The sequence below is a fragment of the Tenrec ecaudatus genome, chromosome 2 (assembly GCF_050624435.1).
Source record: "Tenrec ecaudatus isolate mTenEca1 chromosome 2, mTenEca1.hap1, whole genome shotgun sequence".
Taxonomy (NCBI): domain Eukaryota; kingdom Metazoa; phylum Chordata; class Mammalia; order Afrosoricida; family Tenrecidae; genus Tenrec; species Tenrec ecaudatus.
The window spans coordinates 63839267-63858301 of record NC_134531.1 but is presented as its reverse complement, the minus strand read 5'-3'; the positions used below and the strand labels follow the sequence as shown (position 1 = coordinate 63858301).

Below are 19035 nucleotides of genomic sequence, written 5' to 3'. Positions count from 1 at the left end.
AGATAACATCATGAGAAATGGAGAAAAGGTTGAAGTTGTCGAGGATTTTGACTTGCTTGGATCTCATGGAAGCAAGAGACAAAACATCAAAATATGTGTCACATTGGGTAAATGTGCTGCACAAGACTTCTGTAGAGTGTTGAAGAGCAAGGATGTTATTTTGAGAACTAAGGTGTATCTAAGCCAATGGTATTTTCCATTACCTCATATGCATGTGAAAGTTGGACAATGAATAAAGACCAAAGAAGAATGGATGCATTTGAATTGTGGTGCTGGAGAAGATCATTAAAAGTACCATGGACTGCTTAAAGGACAACCCGATCTGTCTTGGAATAAGTGAGGGCAGAGTGCTCCTTGGAGGCCAGGATGGCAAGGCATTTTCTTCCATACTGTGGATATGTTGTCAGGAGAGACCAGTCCCCGGAGATGGACACCATGTTTGGTAAAGTAGAGAGGAAGCCAAAAAGAGGAAGGCCTTCAAGGAGATGGGTGGACACCATGGCTTCAACAATGGCCAGAAGCACAGGAACAATTGTAAGGATGGCTCAGGACTGGGTGGTGTTTCCTTCTGTGGTACATGCGGTCGCTATGGGTCAAAACCAACCCAAAGGCACTCAACAACAGCCCCACTACCACCACCACTGTGTGAGCCATTTCTTGACATCAGTTTCTCGCCACCTGCATATTCATGCCAGCGCACTGAGTGTGCTTCTCCAGAGAACCCAGCCTAACACACCCTCCATATTGCCTATCCCAATATGTTATCTTTATTTCATTTCAAATACAATGAAAATACCAAAGTCTAAAAAAAATGTATGTTCTGTTTTCCACAATTAATTGAATCTCACTGTGGCAAACTCTACCTATTGGCCCATCTCTTTACTGGGGATTTCATGTTCTTAAGAAGCTGATAGGCAAGAAGGCAGAAAAGTCTTACAGTGAAAGATACGAATGGATTCTCATTAGCTACAAAAACAAATAGGCTCGGTGATTTCATTTTATTATCACTATGATTTAATGGCTTTGTGTACACACACCCCCAAACACAGAAAGTGGAAACTGTCAGAAAATGGATAAAAGTGTGTGTTTTTCATGAGCTGTTCTGGTTGGATCCCTTATCTTCAATTACAGATTTTCCATTCAAATGGGACAAAAGTCTTGCCTGAATTTGATATGATCTCACTCGGGTTTTAAATTCACTCACTGTTTCACACAATATGGTACCAACCTCATCATCTTCATTTGAGAATGAATTGCTTTTTTCATTACAGACCCTAGGTTGAGATGTTTCATTTGGCCTTTTCAAATTGCATTGGAATGAGACTTGTAGGCAAGTTGTCAAAGTTGGAAGCAATTTGCAAGAAAAAAAAGTATATATACATATACAGGTTTTCGGAATTGGATACATTATTTTCATGGCCTGACACTAAGCCATACAAGTACTTTTTCCATATGATTTTAACCAGCCCTACAAAATAAGTGTTAAAATACACACTACGGTGATTCTTGGAAAACTATTGTAATGGAAATTATCCCTCTGGGAGAAATTGCATTTTTGCTTATTCATAGTCCACTATTTAAAGCTGATCAACTTCAGAATCTCTTCCCAGACTTGACCCCTCTGGTTGAAATCCATCCATATAAAAGCTTAGGGGCCACCTCCACCTAGCCAGCTTCAATGGACACTTCAAACCCAAGACCCACACGCCGATGGATGATCTTTACTCCATCAGTCACTTCCTGCTCTTATTTGTTTCTAATCACTAAAGTTATGAACTGAGAATTGTTTCCAGCTCCTTAGATTTTTCTTCTCGTAACCTCTGACCACCAATCTTCAAAAAACCCTCACTGTCCTGAAGTCAATTCTGACTCATACCAACTCCATAAGACAGAATAGAATTGCCCATTGGGGATTCGGAGGCTGTGCATCTTTATGGGAACAAGAAGCCTCATGCGTCTCCCTCAGAGTATCTGATGGGTTCAAATCGCTGGCCTTCTGGTTAGTAGGCCATTTGTACAATTTTCACTGCATAGAGTTGATTCTGAATCATAGTAACTTTATAGGGCAAAGTGGGGCTACCTCTGGGATTTTAAGACTTTAACTCTTTAGGGGCATAGAAGCCTACCGTACATACTTGAATATAAGCCGACCTGAGTATAAGCCGAGGTACCTAATTATTACCTGGGAAACCAGAAAAACTGATTGACTCGAGTATAAGCCTAGGGTGGGAAATGGAGGATGTGAATTAACACAGAGACCAGAGGGGAGAGATGGAGTGCAGCCACAGACACATCCTTACCAGTTCAGCTGCCAGTAAGTGAATCACTACGGGTGCTTCTGCAAATTGGAGTCGTCCACATCATAGGATGGCTCTGATTGGTTAGATGTGAGTAAACAAACATCCAAAGCCCTGCAGTGTCAGTAGGGCTTTGAATGAACAGCGGAGGAATGGCAATCACCCGCGAGATGTTACACCTCGCTGGGGTACCACTGACCCGTGTATAAGCAGAACCCCAGTTTTTCAGCACATTTTTTAAAAAACTCGGCTTATACATGAGTATATACGGTACTTGCAACCATCATAACCAATACTGTTGTTGTTGATGCCACTGAGTTGGTTCCAAATCAGAGCAAGCCTGTGTACACGAGAACCAAACACTGTCTACTCCTAAGCTATCCTGACAATTATGCTTAGGTTTGAGGACACTGTTGCAGGCACCATGTACATCCATCTTGTCAAGGACCTTCCTCTTTTTTGATGCCCCTCCACTTTACCAAGCGAGATGTCCTTCTCCAGGGACTAGTCTCGGTGACAACATGCACTAAGTATATAAGACAAAGTCCCATCACCCTTGCCTCCAAGGAGCCCCATGGGCGTACTTCTCCCAAGACAGCTTGTCCTTTTGGCAGTCCATGGTGCTCTCATCTCCTTTGCCAGCACTGTAATGCAAATGCATTAATTCTTCTTCAGTCTTCATTAGTCAATGTCCAACTTTCACATGCAGATGAGGCAAAAGAAGATATCAAGGCTTGGCTCAGGAATCTGTCAGCTCTCAAGGTAACATCCTTGTTCTTCAACACTCTACAGAGGTCTGTGCAGCAGATTCACCCAATGCAACTTATCTTTTTGATCTCTTGACTGCTGCTTCCAGGAGCATTGGTTGTGGATCCAAGTAGGATGGAATCTTTGACAACTTTAAATTTTTTCTCCATTTATCATGATGTTATCGACTGGTCTAGTTGTGAGTTGTAATTCATACTGAAGGCTGAAAATCCTTGATTTTCACCAAAATAGCCCACCAATAGGTCACCAAAATCCTGTTGTCAAGCAGTTGACTTCAATTCTCCCTATATGTCAGAATAGAACCACAAGCCCCAGGGTTTCCATGGCTGCATTCTTTAGAGAAGATTGCCAGGCCCCTCTTCCACAGGGCTGCTGGGTAGACTCAAACTGCCAACCTTTGGGTTAGTAGCCATGTGTCAACAATTTGTGCCACCAAGGGACCTAACCTAGGCTTGTCACTGCCACCTTCCGCTGTCTTTACTTACACACACCGTGAACATCAGTATCACCTCTGACCTCTTCTTTCTAACTTCCAGCCATTTACCCTGTTTTTTTTCTTGGCCTCCCAGTTATTCTCTTTAATTGTCGATTGCCAAAATAATTATCTTGGCTCTGCTTACAATCCTTTATAGCTTTCTACATCCAAGACGACAGCGTCCACATTTCTCCACGTGGACTCTGCTCATTACCTGCGGCCTCTCACATGCACCACCTTGAAAAGAGCTCACCTTTGCACACACTGCTTTCCCTACCTGGGGTGCCGTCTTCCTTCATCCCCTCCTGGCCATCCCTGACAACGCAGCGGAACGCTCCACAAAGCCATCCCTGACCTCCTTCGGCAGGGCTGAGCACGTCCCAGATCCCCTGCAGTGGGACTGGCATCAGTGGTGACACATATTTTTGCAGAAATTGCTGTCTGTCACCCCCCATCAGCTGCAGACCCCTCGTGGGTCCGTTCCGTACTCCACTCACTCATGGCTGTGCTGCTACCATCTGGGGAGAAAGTGCACTCTTAAAATTTTAAGATACGAAGTATAGTCTTTAGGCATAAGTCTACTCCATGTATGCTATCACGAATATTTTTATTATTACCTTCGTGCATTTCTCAAAAGGCAAAGAAGCCCCAGTGGCACCGTGGCTAGCTCCTGGCTGCTGCTCCCTGCACGGTGTGTAGTTGGACCCCACCACCTTCTCTATGGAAGAGAGCTTGGCCGTCTGTTTCTGTAAAGATCCCAGCCTTGGAATCTCACTGGGCACTTCGACCCTGTCCAACAGGGTCACTAAGAGTTGGAATCGACTCTGTGGCAATGGGCTGGGTTTGGGTGAGGGCAAGGCCAAGGATGGCGCTGTCCTTCACGACATGCCTTCACCACGTAAGCAGAAATAACGAATGTCTGCAGAACTCACACATGCACACATTGAAGAGTATCTGCGATAAGGCTTCCAGATCTCAGTATGTATAACTTGGGCATTAAGAGACTGCTTCCAAGGTGCCCCAGTGACGTAGCGGTTATGAATTAGCCTGCTAACCACCAGGTCAGCAGTTCAAAAGCCCCAGCTGCTCTGCAGGAAAAATAGGGCCTTTTTACTCCCATAAAGAGCAACAGTGTGGGAAACTCACAGGGGCAGCTCTACCTTGTCCTATAGGGTCACTGTGAGTCAGCAAAGATTCTATGGCAGTGCGTTTTTTTGTTTTGTTTTGCTTTGTTTGGGTTTGGTTCAAAGGGCAAAGCAACTCTCTGGCCAAACCCTTGGGATGGTTTCCTCATAGTGTACGTAGCGGGAGCCACCACTGCCCTGGACCCGCTCAGGAGAACTGTGTCCGGCTATCGTTAGCCCCCTGCTGTCACCATCACCACCACCCCCAAGAGGCTCCCTGTGGTAGCTACATAATCTGGTATCAATCTGGGACTTGAGAGGATTAAAAGTGAAGGGATGGAGTCTACTCTGTCAATCGGGTCATAGCCAATGAGGCCTCTGTGTGGGCATGGCCTTCTCGTGAGGATTCTGGGAACTCCTGTATTTCTTCTTCTTGAAAGTGGGAGACTCTCTCTCTGTATGTCTCTCCTTACTCCCTGCAAGACAGTCCTGAGGAGAACCCACATGGACCTACCCTGATGTAGCCCTGGGAGCTGGAGAAGCCACATATAGGGAGACCCCTGCCAGCATTGAGATGCTTACAATGCCACCGGAGCCACAAGGCTTCCCACCCACTGGCCTGTGATCTTCCTGCATTCAGCGTCATTGCATGTGTTTTGTGAGTCTGAAAAAGACTTTGTAGTTGGTATCAGACATATGAGCTAACATTGGACATATGGACTTGATCTGGACTGGGCTGGGATATTTTCCCAATACTCAACTGCTCTTGTATAAAAAGCTCTTTCTTATACACATGAATCTCTATGAACTTGTTTCTCTAGTCTACCCGGATTAACACACTCCCCAACCACCAATGAGGCAGTTGGGTAATGGTTTGAATTCCCACATTAATTATCCTTTGTCATTACTTGGAAACTCAACGAACACAAAGAAACCTGCCCCTCTTCAGGGGAAAAACATTGCAGGTCTCACAGGGGAAAAAGGCCAAATTCAATCCTACTTCTCAAAAGTTGCTGTCCAACTTTACATTTGGTGATTTAGAAGCTGTGCACTTCATGATGCTGAGGTTATGAGGGCACTCAATCCCTTTAAGGGCATTAGGTCTAAGCCTGGGCTGCACACTAAAATGATCTGGACAGTCCAGCAAAGTATCAGTGCAGGTGCCCTTACTCTAGCGAGGCTGATTTATTTGTCTGCACTGCATACCAGGTCGTGTGGTTCATAATCCGCTCTGAGGGCAGCCTCAGCAGGATTGCTGCCCTGCAGTCTGGAGACACCTATCACATAAGCTTTGTCTTCCCTTTCTCACTCCAAAACGCCATGTAAAGTGAAAGACAATCTTTAAGAACTTAGCTCAGAAGCAACAAAGCCCACATGGAAGAAGCACACCAGCCTGTGTGACCACGAGGTGCCAAAGGAATCAGGTATCAGGCATCAAAGAACAAAAAATCATATCATTGTGTGCCCACCTTCCTGATGCGATCGCTGAAGACAAATGGGTGCATAAACAAATGTGGTAAAGAAAGCTGATGGTGTCCGGCTATGCAAAGATATAGCATCTGGGGTCTTAAAGGTTTGAATGGAAACAAGTGGCCATCTAGTTCAGAAGCAACAAAACCCACATGGAAGAAGCACACCAGCCTGTGTGATCACGAGGTGTCCAAAGGATCAGGTATCAGGCATCATTGTAAGTGAGGGGGAGTACAGATTGGGGACCCAAAGCCCATCTGTGGGTAATAGGACCACCCCTTACAGAAGGGTCTCAAGGAGGAGACAAGCCAGTCAGGGTGCAGTGCAACAAGGATGAAACATACAACTTTCCTCTAGTTCTTAAATACTTCCCCCCACTCCCCCCATCATGATCCTAATTCTAACTTACAAATCCAGCTAGACCAGAGGGTGTACACTCTTACAGATAGGAACTGGAAACATGGGAATCCAGGACAAAAGATCCCTCAGGACCAGTGGTGAGAGTGGCAATATCGGAGGGTGGAGAGAAGGTTGGGGTAGAAAGGGGGAACTGATTATAAAGATCTACATATAACCTCCTCCCTGGGGGACAGACAACAGAAAAGTGGGTGAAGGGAGACGTCGGACAGGGTAGACATGATAAAATAATAATAATTTATAAATTATCAAGAGTTCATGAGGGAGGTGGTAGTGGGAAGGGAGGGGAAAATGAGGAGCTGATACTAAGGGCTCAAGTAGAAAGCAAATGTTTTGAGAATGATGAGGGCAACAAATGTACAAATGTGCTTGACACAACTGATGTATATATGAATTGTGATAAGAGTTAATGAGCCCCTAATAAAATTATTTAGAAATAAAACATGAAACTCTCTCTCTCGATAAATATATATATATATTTATATTTATGTATATATATCGAGAGAGATACATACATACATACACACATACACACACACATATCTCAAGCCCCTACCCCCAAACCTACCTTTTGACTAATTAGAAAAGTAACCCATGCTTACTGTCAATGAGAAAAAGAAAAAAAAATCTTTTAACCCCCCCAGCAAGATGCGTTGTTTTCTCCCCTGGCCCTGCAGATGGCGATGGTACATGAAAAGAAACTAGGGTCTCAATAAATGTGAGCTCTGGCAGAGCGCTTCTAGGCTTTCCGTAGCTCATTTTCAGTCATCCTCTGCAAGCCTGCAAATAAGTGTTAGTGTTCTATTGGTGAGGAATGGCGGGGCCTGGCCAACTTCTCACAGCGAGCAAGGGGCAGCCATGGCTTTGAGTCACACTCCGGCGTTTGTGCATTCATTGTTCCTTCCACCTTACCAGACAAACCAACGCTCTCTCTCTCTCTCTCTCCCTCTCTCTCTCTCTCATCATGCACGTGTGGGCATGTACCTGGCTCGGGTCCGCCTTTTTAAAGAACTAGATACACTCACCGGTCTACGCTCCCGCATTCAGTAGGTAGTTTAATAACTGTCCTTTTCTCCCTTGACTTTAAATAACTGACAAAAATATAATTTTAATAATACCTTTATCCTCTAGCATGTGTTCGTTATATTCCAATCTCCAAACCTTTGTTTTCTGCCAAAGAAAAATCCGTGCTTCCCCAGACATATGCAGAAAGCTCTGGTTTGCACTCAGGATTTATGTGAAATGGAAGTTTCAAGTAAATGCACACGCCTTCTTTGATTTCATTAACTCTGGTGCCAAACATCAGATGATTGGTGACTGTGTGCACATTGATCTTGGTAAGTTCATGTAATTCTCCATTTTTATAGTTTATTGGGTTTATTGATTAGCTAGCCTTTTAGGCTCCTTTTGTCTCCTTCTGTCATCCTTTTAACTAATTTCCCTGTTTCTAATTCAACATTATTGAAGTTCTAACTAGGTCCCTTCTACTTAGGGGCTCTTTTAGGATAAGTTAAGCTTTCTTTTCTTTTTCTGTTTAAAAAGACATTGTACATGAAAACTCACAAGTCTTGAAATCAGAGACGGGCAGCTAAGTAGCTAGGAACTGCCACAGGAGAACCTGAGTCCGTTCTGAGCGGGTCGGGCAAAAATGGAAAGACATAGGCGAAGTCACACAGCCCTCGCTAGCTGATTAAAAGAAGTGAAAGGGTTCACGTCGGGCCAGAGAAACATTTTTAGCACTGAACGAATGCTAGGCGAATGTATCATGTGGGCTGAAGACACGAGACCATGCAAACACAATAGATGGGACCTGACAACAAGCCCCATCATGTTCTCTTATGGCCACTTTTTTAGCAGCCCTCTCAAAGAGCCAGGGCCTGCGGTGGAGCTGGGATTCTGAAAAGGAATTCTAGAGGAGTCAGACAGAGCTGGTCCGGTGGGCGAGCGCCCACAGCTGGGCGGGCCTCAGGGAACCGCTGGGGTGGATGGTAGGATGCTCCGTGGATTGTTCCTCTCACAACTCACCTCTCCTCTCGGGGCAGAGTTGGTGAGCAGAGCAGATCCAAAGTGAGATTGCTTGCAGGGGCTGAAGTGTAGGGTTTTCCCGCCTCACGGATTCAGAGAAAAACCATGTGCTTAGATAGGAGTAGGGGCCCTGATGGCATAGTGCTTACAAATTGGGCTGTTAACTGTGAGGTCAGCAGTTCAAAACCACGGGCCGCTGTGAGGGAGACAGTCATGGCTTTCTACTCCTGTGAAGAGTTACAGACTTGGAAACCCACAGGGGCATCCTGTCCTACAGGGCGGTTATGAGTCAAAAAGGACTCTGGTGGTGAGTTTGGCTGGGGCTTTGGTTAGGAAGGTAAAGGGGGAGGAACGCAAATGAAAGACTACGGCCTTCGGCGGGAAGGACACCCTCGCAACAAAGAGAAACTAAGTCGACCCAGAAGCAACCTCGTGACGAACAAAGAACAGTGTGACGTTGCCGTGGATTGCATTTGACCTGCATCTGCCGCCAACACCGGTGACCAGAAATCTGAAGGATGTGCTTCATCGGGCTGATCTGCTCCCAAAGACCTCTTTGGATGTGTTCACGAGCAGCGGTGTCCCTCTGAGGGCTAAGATGCGGCTGATCGAAGTGACGGGACTTTCAATCCCCCCCACCCCCTCAAGCACGTGAGAGCTACCCCATGAACAAGGACGACCACAGACAAAGTGATCCTTTCAATGAGGTGCTCCTGAAGGGCACTGGGTATACCTGGCACGGCCAGAGGCAGTAGCAATGCTGTTGTGGGAGAAGTACGGCCAGAGTGCTGCTAGACACGGAGATGGCAAGGCTTGGCCGTGTCACTGTAGACATGTCATCGAGAGGGGAGAGTCCTGGAGAAGGCCATTTTGCTTTGTCAGCTAAATAACATGAGGGTGACCCTCTAGGAACTGGATTGTCCCCGTGGTTGCAACCATGAACTCAACATAGAGGTGACGGTGAGGGGTGGCTCAGAGCCAGGTAGTGTTTTCTTCCCAAGGGTGGGTCACCAAGGTACTTGGACAACCATGACAACAACACATGGTACTGGACTGGATTCTGCCAGATACCATCGTTCACGATCTTAAGTGGTCCTTGGGGAAACTCCGGCAACTCGGATGGGAAAGGAGTAAGATGCACTGAGGAGGTGGTGTGCAGCGCAGTCAGAGAACACAAAGAAAGTTTTGTCCCCGTGAGCTTTGAAGGAGTAGAGCAAGGCGCTGAGCTGCTACCAGGAAGGTTGGTGAATGAGTCTACCCAAAGGTGCCCCACTCAGAATGACCTGGTGACCTGCTTCCAAAAACTCAAGGACTGGGAGACAGCGGTCCTCTGACATGCATAGGACTGCCACCACATGTCAGCCACAATGGCCTTGGCTCAATCCTTAAAACGCCTCTTAGATGGTTTCCTTTCTATCCACGTTGCTCCTGGCGGACTCTCACCCGTGTTCTGAAGTCACAGCACTGTCTGTGATGGGGGTGGCCGTGGGGGTGACAGAGCCGCCCAGTCGGTTCCCCTCTGTACATAGGAGGAAACAGCACCTGGTCCTGCACCCTCCGCAGAGCCTTCTGCTGGCCCCAATGACACCTGTTGTTCGTTTTCCCATTCGGGTGAGGGACACTGCCATTAAAACAAATAATCAACCATCCTCACGTGGTTGCTGTGTTTGAGCCCTGGTTACAGCCACCGCGTCCATGTCAGGGACACATATTCACCCTCTGATCATCTAGCTGATCTCCCACCACTCTCTAAAGTAGGCTTGCCGTTTCAGGGTAAGATTCTCAAAAGAGTTTTTAAAATAGTGCTTTGTGCCGTATGGGATGAGGTGGGCAAATAAGTCAGATCAATAATGCTGGAACTATGAGAAGGCTTCAGAAATAATTAGAACACCCACGGGTAGCTAATGAGAAGGCAGAATCTGGGTGATGAGCCTGCCTGACGGCTGGAAATCCCACAGCATGCTGGGTGTGGCGGTGGCAGGACACGGCTATAGAAGGCGGAGAGTTGAAGATGATGTGAGGAAGGTAGACTGGGGTTATACTGGGCCCTCTGAGCTATAAGCTGCCTTTCCACTCTAGCCCCTGTTTGGTAATAGAGAGAGTGATATGGGCATTTAAGCCGGCCAGCAGGATGTCCACCAGAGGCAGAAGGCCTGGACACAGGGTAGCAACAGACCTGTGGGTAACCCGGGTGTGAAAGAAAGCAGGTCTAGACAGTTCTCCGATTTGGGCGGTGGAATCAGAGGCATGGTGACAACAAGCAAGAGATGGAGAAACCATAGGTGGGGACTTGGGAGAATTATTTCATGGACGGAAATGAACAGATGTTAATTTTCTGCTTTATTAACAACTACACCAGAGGATGAGGGCACGCGAAGGAAAAGCTTAGCATTCAAATTAGTTTATTTTGCTCTGTTAACAAAGTTTTCCCAAAAAAATTTCCAGAGAACACGTGTTAGAAATTTAACGAGGCGCGAACTGTTAGGGATGTGGCCCCTTCTACTCTGTCCGTCAGGAGACGTGGCGTGACAGTGCCAATGTCTACAGGCAAAGCTCCGACCCAGAAATCTACCTTCTCTAATGGATACGAAACAACACGAACAGACAGTCCAAATACCACTTCGATTCTTTCGATCCTATCATCTCTATGCTGTTGTATAACTTTTGGAGAACAGAAGACTCTCATCCCAAAGAGCAAGCAATGTCACCCTAAGTGTTTCTGTTACAATCATCTAGCGTGACTTCTTTTTTATAGCGACTCAGCCTTCAGGGACTCGGGAAGAGAGAGACTCCCACATAACGCTGCTGCTATCATCTGTGGGTAAAGTGTACCTACGTCATAATCCCCTTTCTGTTGACCCAGAAGACACTCGGAGACACTAGGAGCTGAAGGACCTGCATTCCAGCTCCGAGAAAAAGACGGAGGCGCTGCCTGGTCAGCACAGAAGGGCACAGCACTGAATTGCGGAGGGAGGCCAGTTGAAACCTCACATTGTTTGCCAGAGGAAGAAAATTCGTTTGTTGCTGCTTCCTGTTATAAATAAAATGATGTCGAGGATAGGGGAGAGAGAAGCGAACCAGACCACAGCCCACATTTCCAAGGTCAAAGGGCAAGGACTTAGCACAGTTCAACTCTGACATCCATGGGGGACAAGCACAGGTCCACTTGCTGCAACTGAGTGCTCGTTTGTCTTGTTTGGCTTGTGTTTGCAACTGCGTCAAATGAGGGGCTAAGTTAGGAAAAAGATTTCCTCAATTGCCAGGTACACAAAACCCTCTGCAAGTGGACTGAGATGGTATTATTTCAAGAAGAAGGAGAAGCAGCTGCAGGAGATGTGGATGCCTGGCACAGCCACGCACATGAGGCAGGGAAGAGAGGATTCTGGGAGCTCTCTCAGGACAGGCCTTCTGCTCAGAGTGACTCCTTCTGGCACTAATGATACCTGTTGTTCTTTTTCCTCCAGCCTTGGAATCTATCATATTAGGGTTAGGGACATTGTCATTAAAACAAATAAATGGGAAGCATATAACAGAAGTCACCGAAACAATTAATTTCCCTGACAGTTAAAAAATATGATCCATGTAGGAAGGGATATTAAGCCCGAAAGGAACCAGTTATCCTTTGACAAATTAGAGCTGTCTAGAAATTCAAATTGCCCCAAGTCCAAGGTCTGCCCAAGCCCATCCATCCGTCAGAATTCTCCATGTTTGGAGATGCAATCTAGAAAGTTCTCCACATTTTCCCAGTAGAAACCAATGGGGCTGCTTTCTCTCATTCTCATTTCAAAGGCAGTGATTGAAGTGCTATCTGTAGTACCGGAAATATTAATACAGTCCACAGGAAAGATGGAAAAGCGCAGTCCCTTCAGATGAACAATTCAGTTGTGTTGCCAGTGTACGAGGTAGCCACCGTGAGACAGTTTATGTTCTGATGAAAAAGAACTCTTCAAAGTCTGAAATGTTGCAAAAACAACTAAAAGCACCATGAGTATATGTATGTTTTAAGAGGGAGAGGCATGAGGTTATTAAAAGCAGACTCATTTCATACTAAACACACATAAAATTATTATCAAATTAAATCTTTTTTTTTTTAGAATTAAGCCTGTTGATGGACAATAGATATTTGACTCCAGGTTTAAAATGATTTGAAGAAACAGTTTGATGTATCTATTCAGTGGGAGAAAACTCTCTTTTAATATTAGTCTTGCACAGTCACCTATCATAAGGATCCTTGTAAATCAATTCTGTTCACTATCTTCACTGCCAATTGCTGTAGTTTAAAAGTAAATTCAAAGAGTAAAAATACTCTATTTAGTCAGGATGGGTATGGAATATTATAAAGAAGAGAAACCATCCCTGCCTTTGCCACATATAAATTACTAAGTTAAAAACATTACTGAGTAAATATAACTCACTTAGTGTTTCTTGTGTGGCCTTCGACTTTGACAAAACTCAATTATATCTATTTCCTGATTCAATGGACTCAAAAATCATATGCTATAGGGTTTGTTTGTTTGCTTGCTGGCTTGTTTTGCCAGAAAAATAGGCAGGAACAGAGAGCATGCGGCATGCTCAGGATTACCTGGCAACACAAGGTCAACAGCCGACACTTCAAACCCGTGGGTTCCACACGAGCCTCTGGAAGACAGGTGTGCCCCGTGGGCAGGGGTGCCTCCTAATGCTCTCCACAGGGTCTATCTCTGCATTAACTCAATTCTGAAGCTCACTAGGTGGTGGTGTTCTCACGCACTGAACAGTGACGCCTCTGGCCACACACATAAATACTGAACTTGGGTGTTTGTAAATGTTCAATTTCTTACAATAGAAGTATACTGGAGTAACACAGCTACTCTGTACACGTGATGCCTTTTTCCCCCTCCTCTCCTCTAAACGTTAGACATAATGGAGTTTTTTTTTTTTTTAAAATAGGCTTTTTAAAGCCCAAGTAACTTTGTAGCTACGGGTAACGGAACTTTAAGCACTTTCCGACTGCTATTTCTCACAGCATGGAGACTTTTATCTCACTCAGAATAGAAAGCAGACATTCTCTATCCATTATCTAGCAGGTGTGGAAGAATACGTTAAGTACAATAAAGACCCAGCACTCTGAGTACTGTATTAGCAAGTCATACGTCCTTTGTTTTGTGGGAAATCTTTTGGCTGGAAAATAGCAATGTTATCGTTAAGCAGCCACAGTGACCATTCCTTTCTTTCTAAAATTAAAAGAGCCATGAAATCCATCCCCTCACAGTAAGCCCCCGACGGTCCAACCATCTCTTCTCAAGTTGGGACTGTACACATGTGTTCATAGAAAAGGGTATCAACCCACAAGAGGGACTTTCTTCTTTAAAAACAAGCAAGAAAACACTTATCAGCACAATTAAAAGTGGATTCGGTGATTGAGAAAGCTCTCTGCAGCCCTGCTGGCCAGTTGCCAGCCGTATGAACTGGGCGGAGTGTCCTGGAGTTTTATATCGCCTTTTTAACCAAGAGCGTTTCCATATTTGCCCAGTGACCCCAGAGAGGACGTGGACGCACAGAGCAGCTGTGCATTACCCGGACTTTATAGACGTGGTGCAGACAAAGGAAAGGAAACTCGCAGCAGTGACTAACCTCGCTGTACATTCAAACACAATGACCACATCGAACACCGCCCAGGGGGCCGTGGGTTTACTTAGGCTTGAACAATGGATGACACTGAACCCCTTTTATTGACCCCCTTTTTGGTTTACTGGCAAATGAGCTCGCCCTGGCCTTTCCCAGGAAAGGGGGCCCGCGAGGTGGGTATAATTAGCAATGGACACTTACAACAGAAAAAGCAGGCGGCAGACCACCTTGACAGACTGAGGATCAGAGACCATTCTCCCAGGGCCCTTACACAAGGTTTTTTCATTAAAAAAAATAATGACTATGAGTTGGCTAATGATTCGATCTTCTTCACAAAGACAAATACCCACTAGACACTGGGGGTGGGGGAGGTGGGGGGGTAGGAGAGTTCTTGATGAGGAAAACACACTCATGTTGAACATACTGATGTTTCTGGCTCCCTTAAACTTACAAACTGCCAGGCAGATGCTTTTGGGCTGTTCTTGTTGTCCCCGCCTCCCCCAACCCTTTCTTTTTCAAGTTCTGATTTGCCAAGTTTTTAACTTGGAATACATGTGTGCACGAGACCCGGAGTAATTTACTTAGTGCTACTTGGGCACCAAAAGCCAGGCAGCTAGTGAGCTACATGATCTTTCCTCTTCTCCAAGCAAACCAATGGCAGGGAACTTAGATGGAGCCGCCAACAGAAACTTTCCTTTTCGTGGCGGGGAGAACGCTCCGCATCTGCACACATCTGCCCCGAGGACAGAAAGATGCTGCCGGGCAGCCAGCAGAGCTCCATCCTGACACCAAACGCCGTCCTGGGCGGTCGCACTGAATGGAGTTGCCACAGTCACCCGACTTGCAGACTCCTGGACGCACGCCCACTCGGCTCATCAGCTGTCACTGACTTCCATGGTTTAACTATTCTTGAATAACCGGCCAGAAAAAGAACTAAGCGCCCACCAGACTCCCCAAGTCCAAGTCCTAGCCATTGTCTCCCACCAAAGAGCAACTCCTCCAGGGGCGCCCTGGGTACCTGGTACTGGTCACCTTTGCCAGCCCCCTAACTGAAAACTGGGCGCCGGGACCCCTGGGCCGGCCAGGCAGGAGGACCAGGGGCAACTTTGAAATCCTCAGAGGCTGCCCCCTGAGCAGGCTACGTTTCAAGAAGGGAACGATCGCCTACCTGGAGCCCTCTTCTTCTCAGAATGCTGGACTCATCCATCTTACCCCCCGCTTTCCGTGAGCCGCTCACCACAGCCTACCCATGCCGTACTGGCCCGGCTGGGGCGCGCACCCCGAGCCCGGCAGCTGCTAAACACTTACATCACGCGCGCGCTGATTGGAGCCCGGAGTCAGCTGGTCCCGCTTAGTTATTCACTCCAGCAACTTCGGAGCTGGGGATGCTGGCAGTTTGCAGGGAGCGAGCAGCAAGTGGGAGCCAGCCTCCTAATGCCTTCATCGGCTGGAAGCTATCACAGCGCAGTCCTTGGACCCGGGTGTGGGTTTCTTGTTGCCCACCCTCCCCGCCCCCTTCCACACACCTCCACCCCACCCCACCCCCTCTACAAAATGCAGGCTCCGAATGGCTTGCTTCAGTGGATCTGAAGGAAGTAGAAGGTCAGAGTGGCTAAGTCAATCAGGTGAGAGACACCTCTGGAAGCGGCAGCCACTGAGAGAGACCGGGAAGAACCAGGGCACAGCTGGCCGGTGGAGCAGGACCACCAAGCCTGCCCCTCGCCCTTTGGATGGCACCAAAGACAAGGAAAGGGAGCAGAACCGCCAGCTCGGCGAACAGGAAGAGAAGGCTAAGGCAGCCACCCTTAACCCTGGGAACAGCTAGCTACACCTCCCAGCTGGAAGGCCAATTCATTTGCATAAACACCTGGCTAGCAGATCCCCAACCCAGAGAGAAGCATTTGAGATTTAAATTGCCCTCCTGACAATAACTTACTTCCGTGGTTTACCAGCCCGGTTTGAGAAAGGGAGAGAGAACATCTACGAGCCAACATTAGTTGAAATAATAACCTACTTACAGTCCATAAGCAGCCAAAAAGAGAGGGAGACGCCGACGAAAAAAAGATTCCCATCATGTGCAATTTCACAGTCTGTTTCAGCTTGTTTACTTCGCTCACCCTCATCTTATTTCAATTCAAAGCAACCAAGAGATGAATATTAAGTTTTCATTACTGGCGTGGCACTGAGTGACAATATAAGATACTACCAATTTCTAACGGATTATTCCCCCTTGGTTTCTAGTCTACAGACATTTAAATGCACACTGAAATGGAGAGGCTAACTTTGTCCTGAGGGAAAGCCACACAGGACCTGCAGTGTGTGGCTCCTCCGTCATGCTGCACCAAGCCAAGCGCGGCTCTTCCAAGAAAGGCAGGTAGCAGGCAGGCAGACATCAGATTCCGAAGCAGGACGGACCCCTGCCTGGATCTTACTTAATGATTTCTAATTGTGGGGGTGGGGTGAGAACCTTCACTTATAACATCTACCCATTGTTTGGCCAGTTTTCTGTCTCTGGCTAGCTGTCAACACACTATTAGGCTGCCTATCAATTGATTAGATTGTGTCATTAAAAATAGCTCAGGGATTTACAAACCTAACCCCTGAGGAAAATGGATTGTGTTCCAAGCTCCCAAATGGTCTTTTGCATGCACCTCCAGGCCTGGTCAAGAAATGCCACCCTGGCATCAGCAGAGAAGAGTGACAGGGGGTTTGTTGTTGTTGTTTCTGTCTTGAAGTAGTCACTGGATACCAAGGGAAAAAAAGAACCCGAACTATCAAATGCTATCAAAGTCAATATTGACTCCTAGCCACACTAAAGGACAGGGAAGCACTGCTGCTGGGAGATTCTGAGACTATTTAAGGGAGTGGAAACCCCTATCTCTCCCCCAAGGAGCAGCTGGTAGTTTCAAACTGCTGACCTTGCAGGTCGCAGCCCACCACGTAACCACTATGCCACCGGGTCCAGAGAATTCTTAGCTCACACTCCTAAGTGGGGTAAGGTCATCTTTAAAAGGAAAGCGATGCCCCAAACTGGTCAGCAAGCAGAACCAAATGCACTAACAAATGCCAGCTCCAGATCTTGAAAAACTAGGTTTCAAAAAGATTACATATGAACCGAAGGGCTAGGGCTGGGGGAGTGGAGGAGGTGGGAGGGAGCGAAATCAGCTTTCTAACTGTCTCTGCCCTCCTGCAGCAGCACTGCTAAGAACCCCGCCTCACCCAGGGCCACCTGGGCTGTCATCTGTTCCTGGAAGGACACACCTCACTCTTCAGTAAAAATGGCAAGAATGGCCAGGGTTGCCCCCACTCAGTCAGAGTCCCGGGTGGCACAACTGGCCACGCACTAGACTAATAGTGGACACCAATAACCCCCTCAGGCCACGCTCTGATGGGAGCCAGTGGCTTTCACTGTTGACTCCAGCACACCCAGAGTGACCCAGTGATCAGGACAGAACAATGCTCCAGCAGCCTGTCAGTGGCTGAGTTCTGGGAAGCGCATCCATCGCCGGGCTGTTCTTTTGGCTGCCCTTGAGTGGACTACCCCCCTGGAAATGGACAGCCGAGTGCATTAACCATCAGACTGCCCAGAGGCTCCCCAGAGAACCTGAGTTCTAGAAGAACACGTTCTGGGAACGTGAAGTGTTGTCTTGGACTGAACCTTGGCCTCAGGTCAGGATACATTTCCTCACGGGCAGTCCTAAAGTCACTTTCCCTCCAAGGCTCGAGAAAGGGCTACTTGATTTTAAATTCACTCACGGAGGAGCAGCTCCTTAAAACCAAAGCCAAGTAGGGTATCCTTGTTCTCCACCATGGCTCTGAGGCCTGCGGAGAGTCCCTGGGGTGTTGGGTAAGCAGAGCCCTTGGTTGCTAACCTGGTCCATCCAAAAGCACTTGAAAGAAAAGCCTGGAAATCTACTCCCCCCAAATACAGAGCTGCACATCGTAGGGAAGCTGGCTTTACTCTGACACACCCAGGGTCCCCATGAGTGGAAATCGACTTGCAGGCAGCTGGTTGAGGACACAGGTCTTGATTGCGCTGCTTCTCTTAGAAAGGGTCCCCAAGGTCTCCCCAGGGAGAGAGCAGGTCCTCTTGCAGTGAAGACAATAGAGGGGAGGAGAAAGGCCAGCTAAGTATCCTTTCTGTGACCAATCCAGGCGGCTAGTTGGAAGCATTATCAGAAGGTATTTTGAGGGTAGCCTGTCACAAAGTCAAGTGCTGTGTCTCCCAGATTAGTAAACTCCCTGGTCTCAGGTCCTCTGCAGGTGTAGAGCTGTTTGGGGCCCGTGGGGGCGGGGAGGATGGTGATAAAAGGATTCAGACTGGGAATGGGAAGTATGTTTCTTAACAAAAGGATATTTTGAGATAAAAATCTAGGCTGGTAGTCACCCCTTAACTAAGTCTGAGATGAGGATGAAGGCGATCGTAGCATCAAATCCAGTATGAGAAAGTATCGATTACCTGTCCAAATGTATCACTTTGAGAAGTGATACACATACATTCCTAAGAAATAAAATCAGCCAGAGGCGAAAACATTTGGGACCAAAAAAATGAAAGGCCGCAGAAAACTAACATCAAGTAATAATGGCTCCGCAGAGGGAATAGTAAAAGGAAAATTGCTACATATACCCTTTGCTCTATATTTTCTCATCAAGAGAAGCCATGTGTCAAAATGCAATAAAGACTTCCAATGATGACACTATTCACAGGTAATAATTAGCATCTAGCTTAATTTCCATTAATAAACTCATCTTTCTCCTGCAATTTTATACCTATACCGAATCTATTCACAATATTGTGAGTTAATTTGCTAAGTACCAACCTCCATACACATTGCGTTTACATGTGTATTCA

General features: G+C 46.8%; 1 protein-coding gene across 5 annotated transcripts in view; it reads right to left on the bottom strand.

The window, feature by feature from the left end:
• Positions 1-19035, bottom strand: part of MAST4 (microtubule associated serine/threonine kinase family member 4) — a 740331-nt gene that overhangs the window by 432049 nt on the left and 289247 nt on the right. Inside the window, exon 1 of one of the 5 annotated variants that reach the window (XM_075541116.1) lies at positions 15352-15450. The exons of the other annotated variants lie outside the window; for them this stretch is intronic. Within the exon in view, the coding sequence (XP_075397231.1) occupies positions 15352-15390 (39 nt within the window). The 5' untranslated portion in view covers positions 15391-15450. Of the gene's footprint in view, positions 1-15351; positions 15451-19035 lie in introns of those variants that run through there. 5 annotated transcript variants of the gene reach the window in all.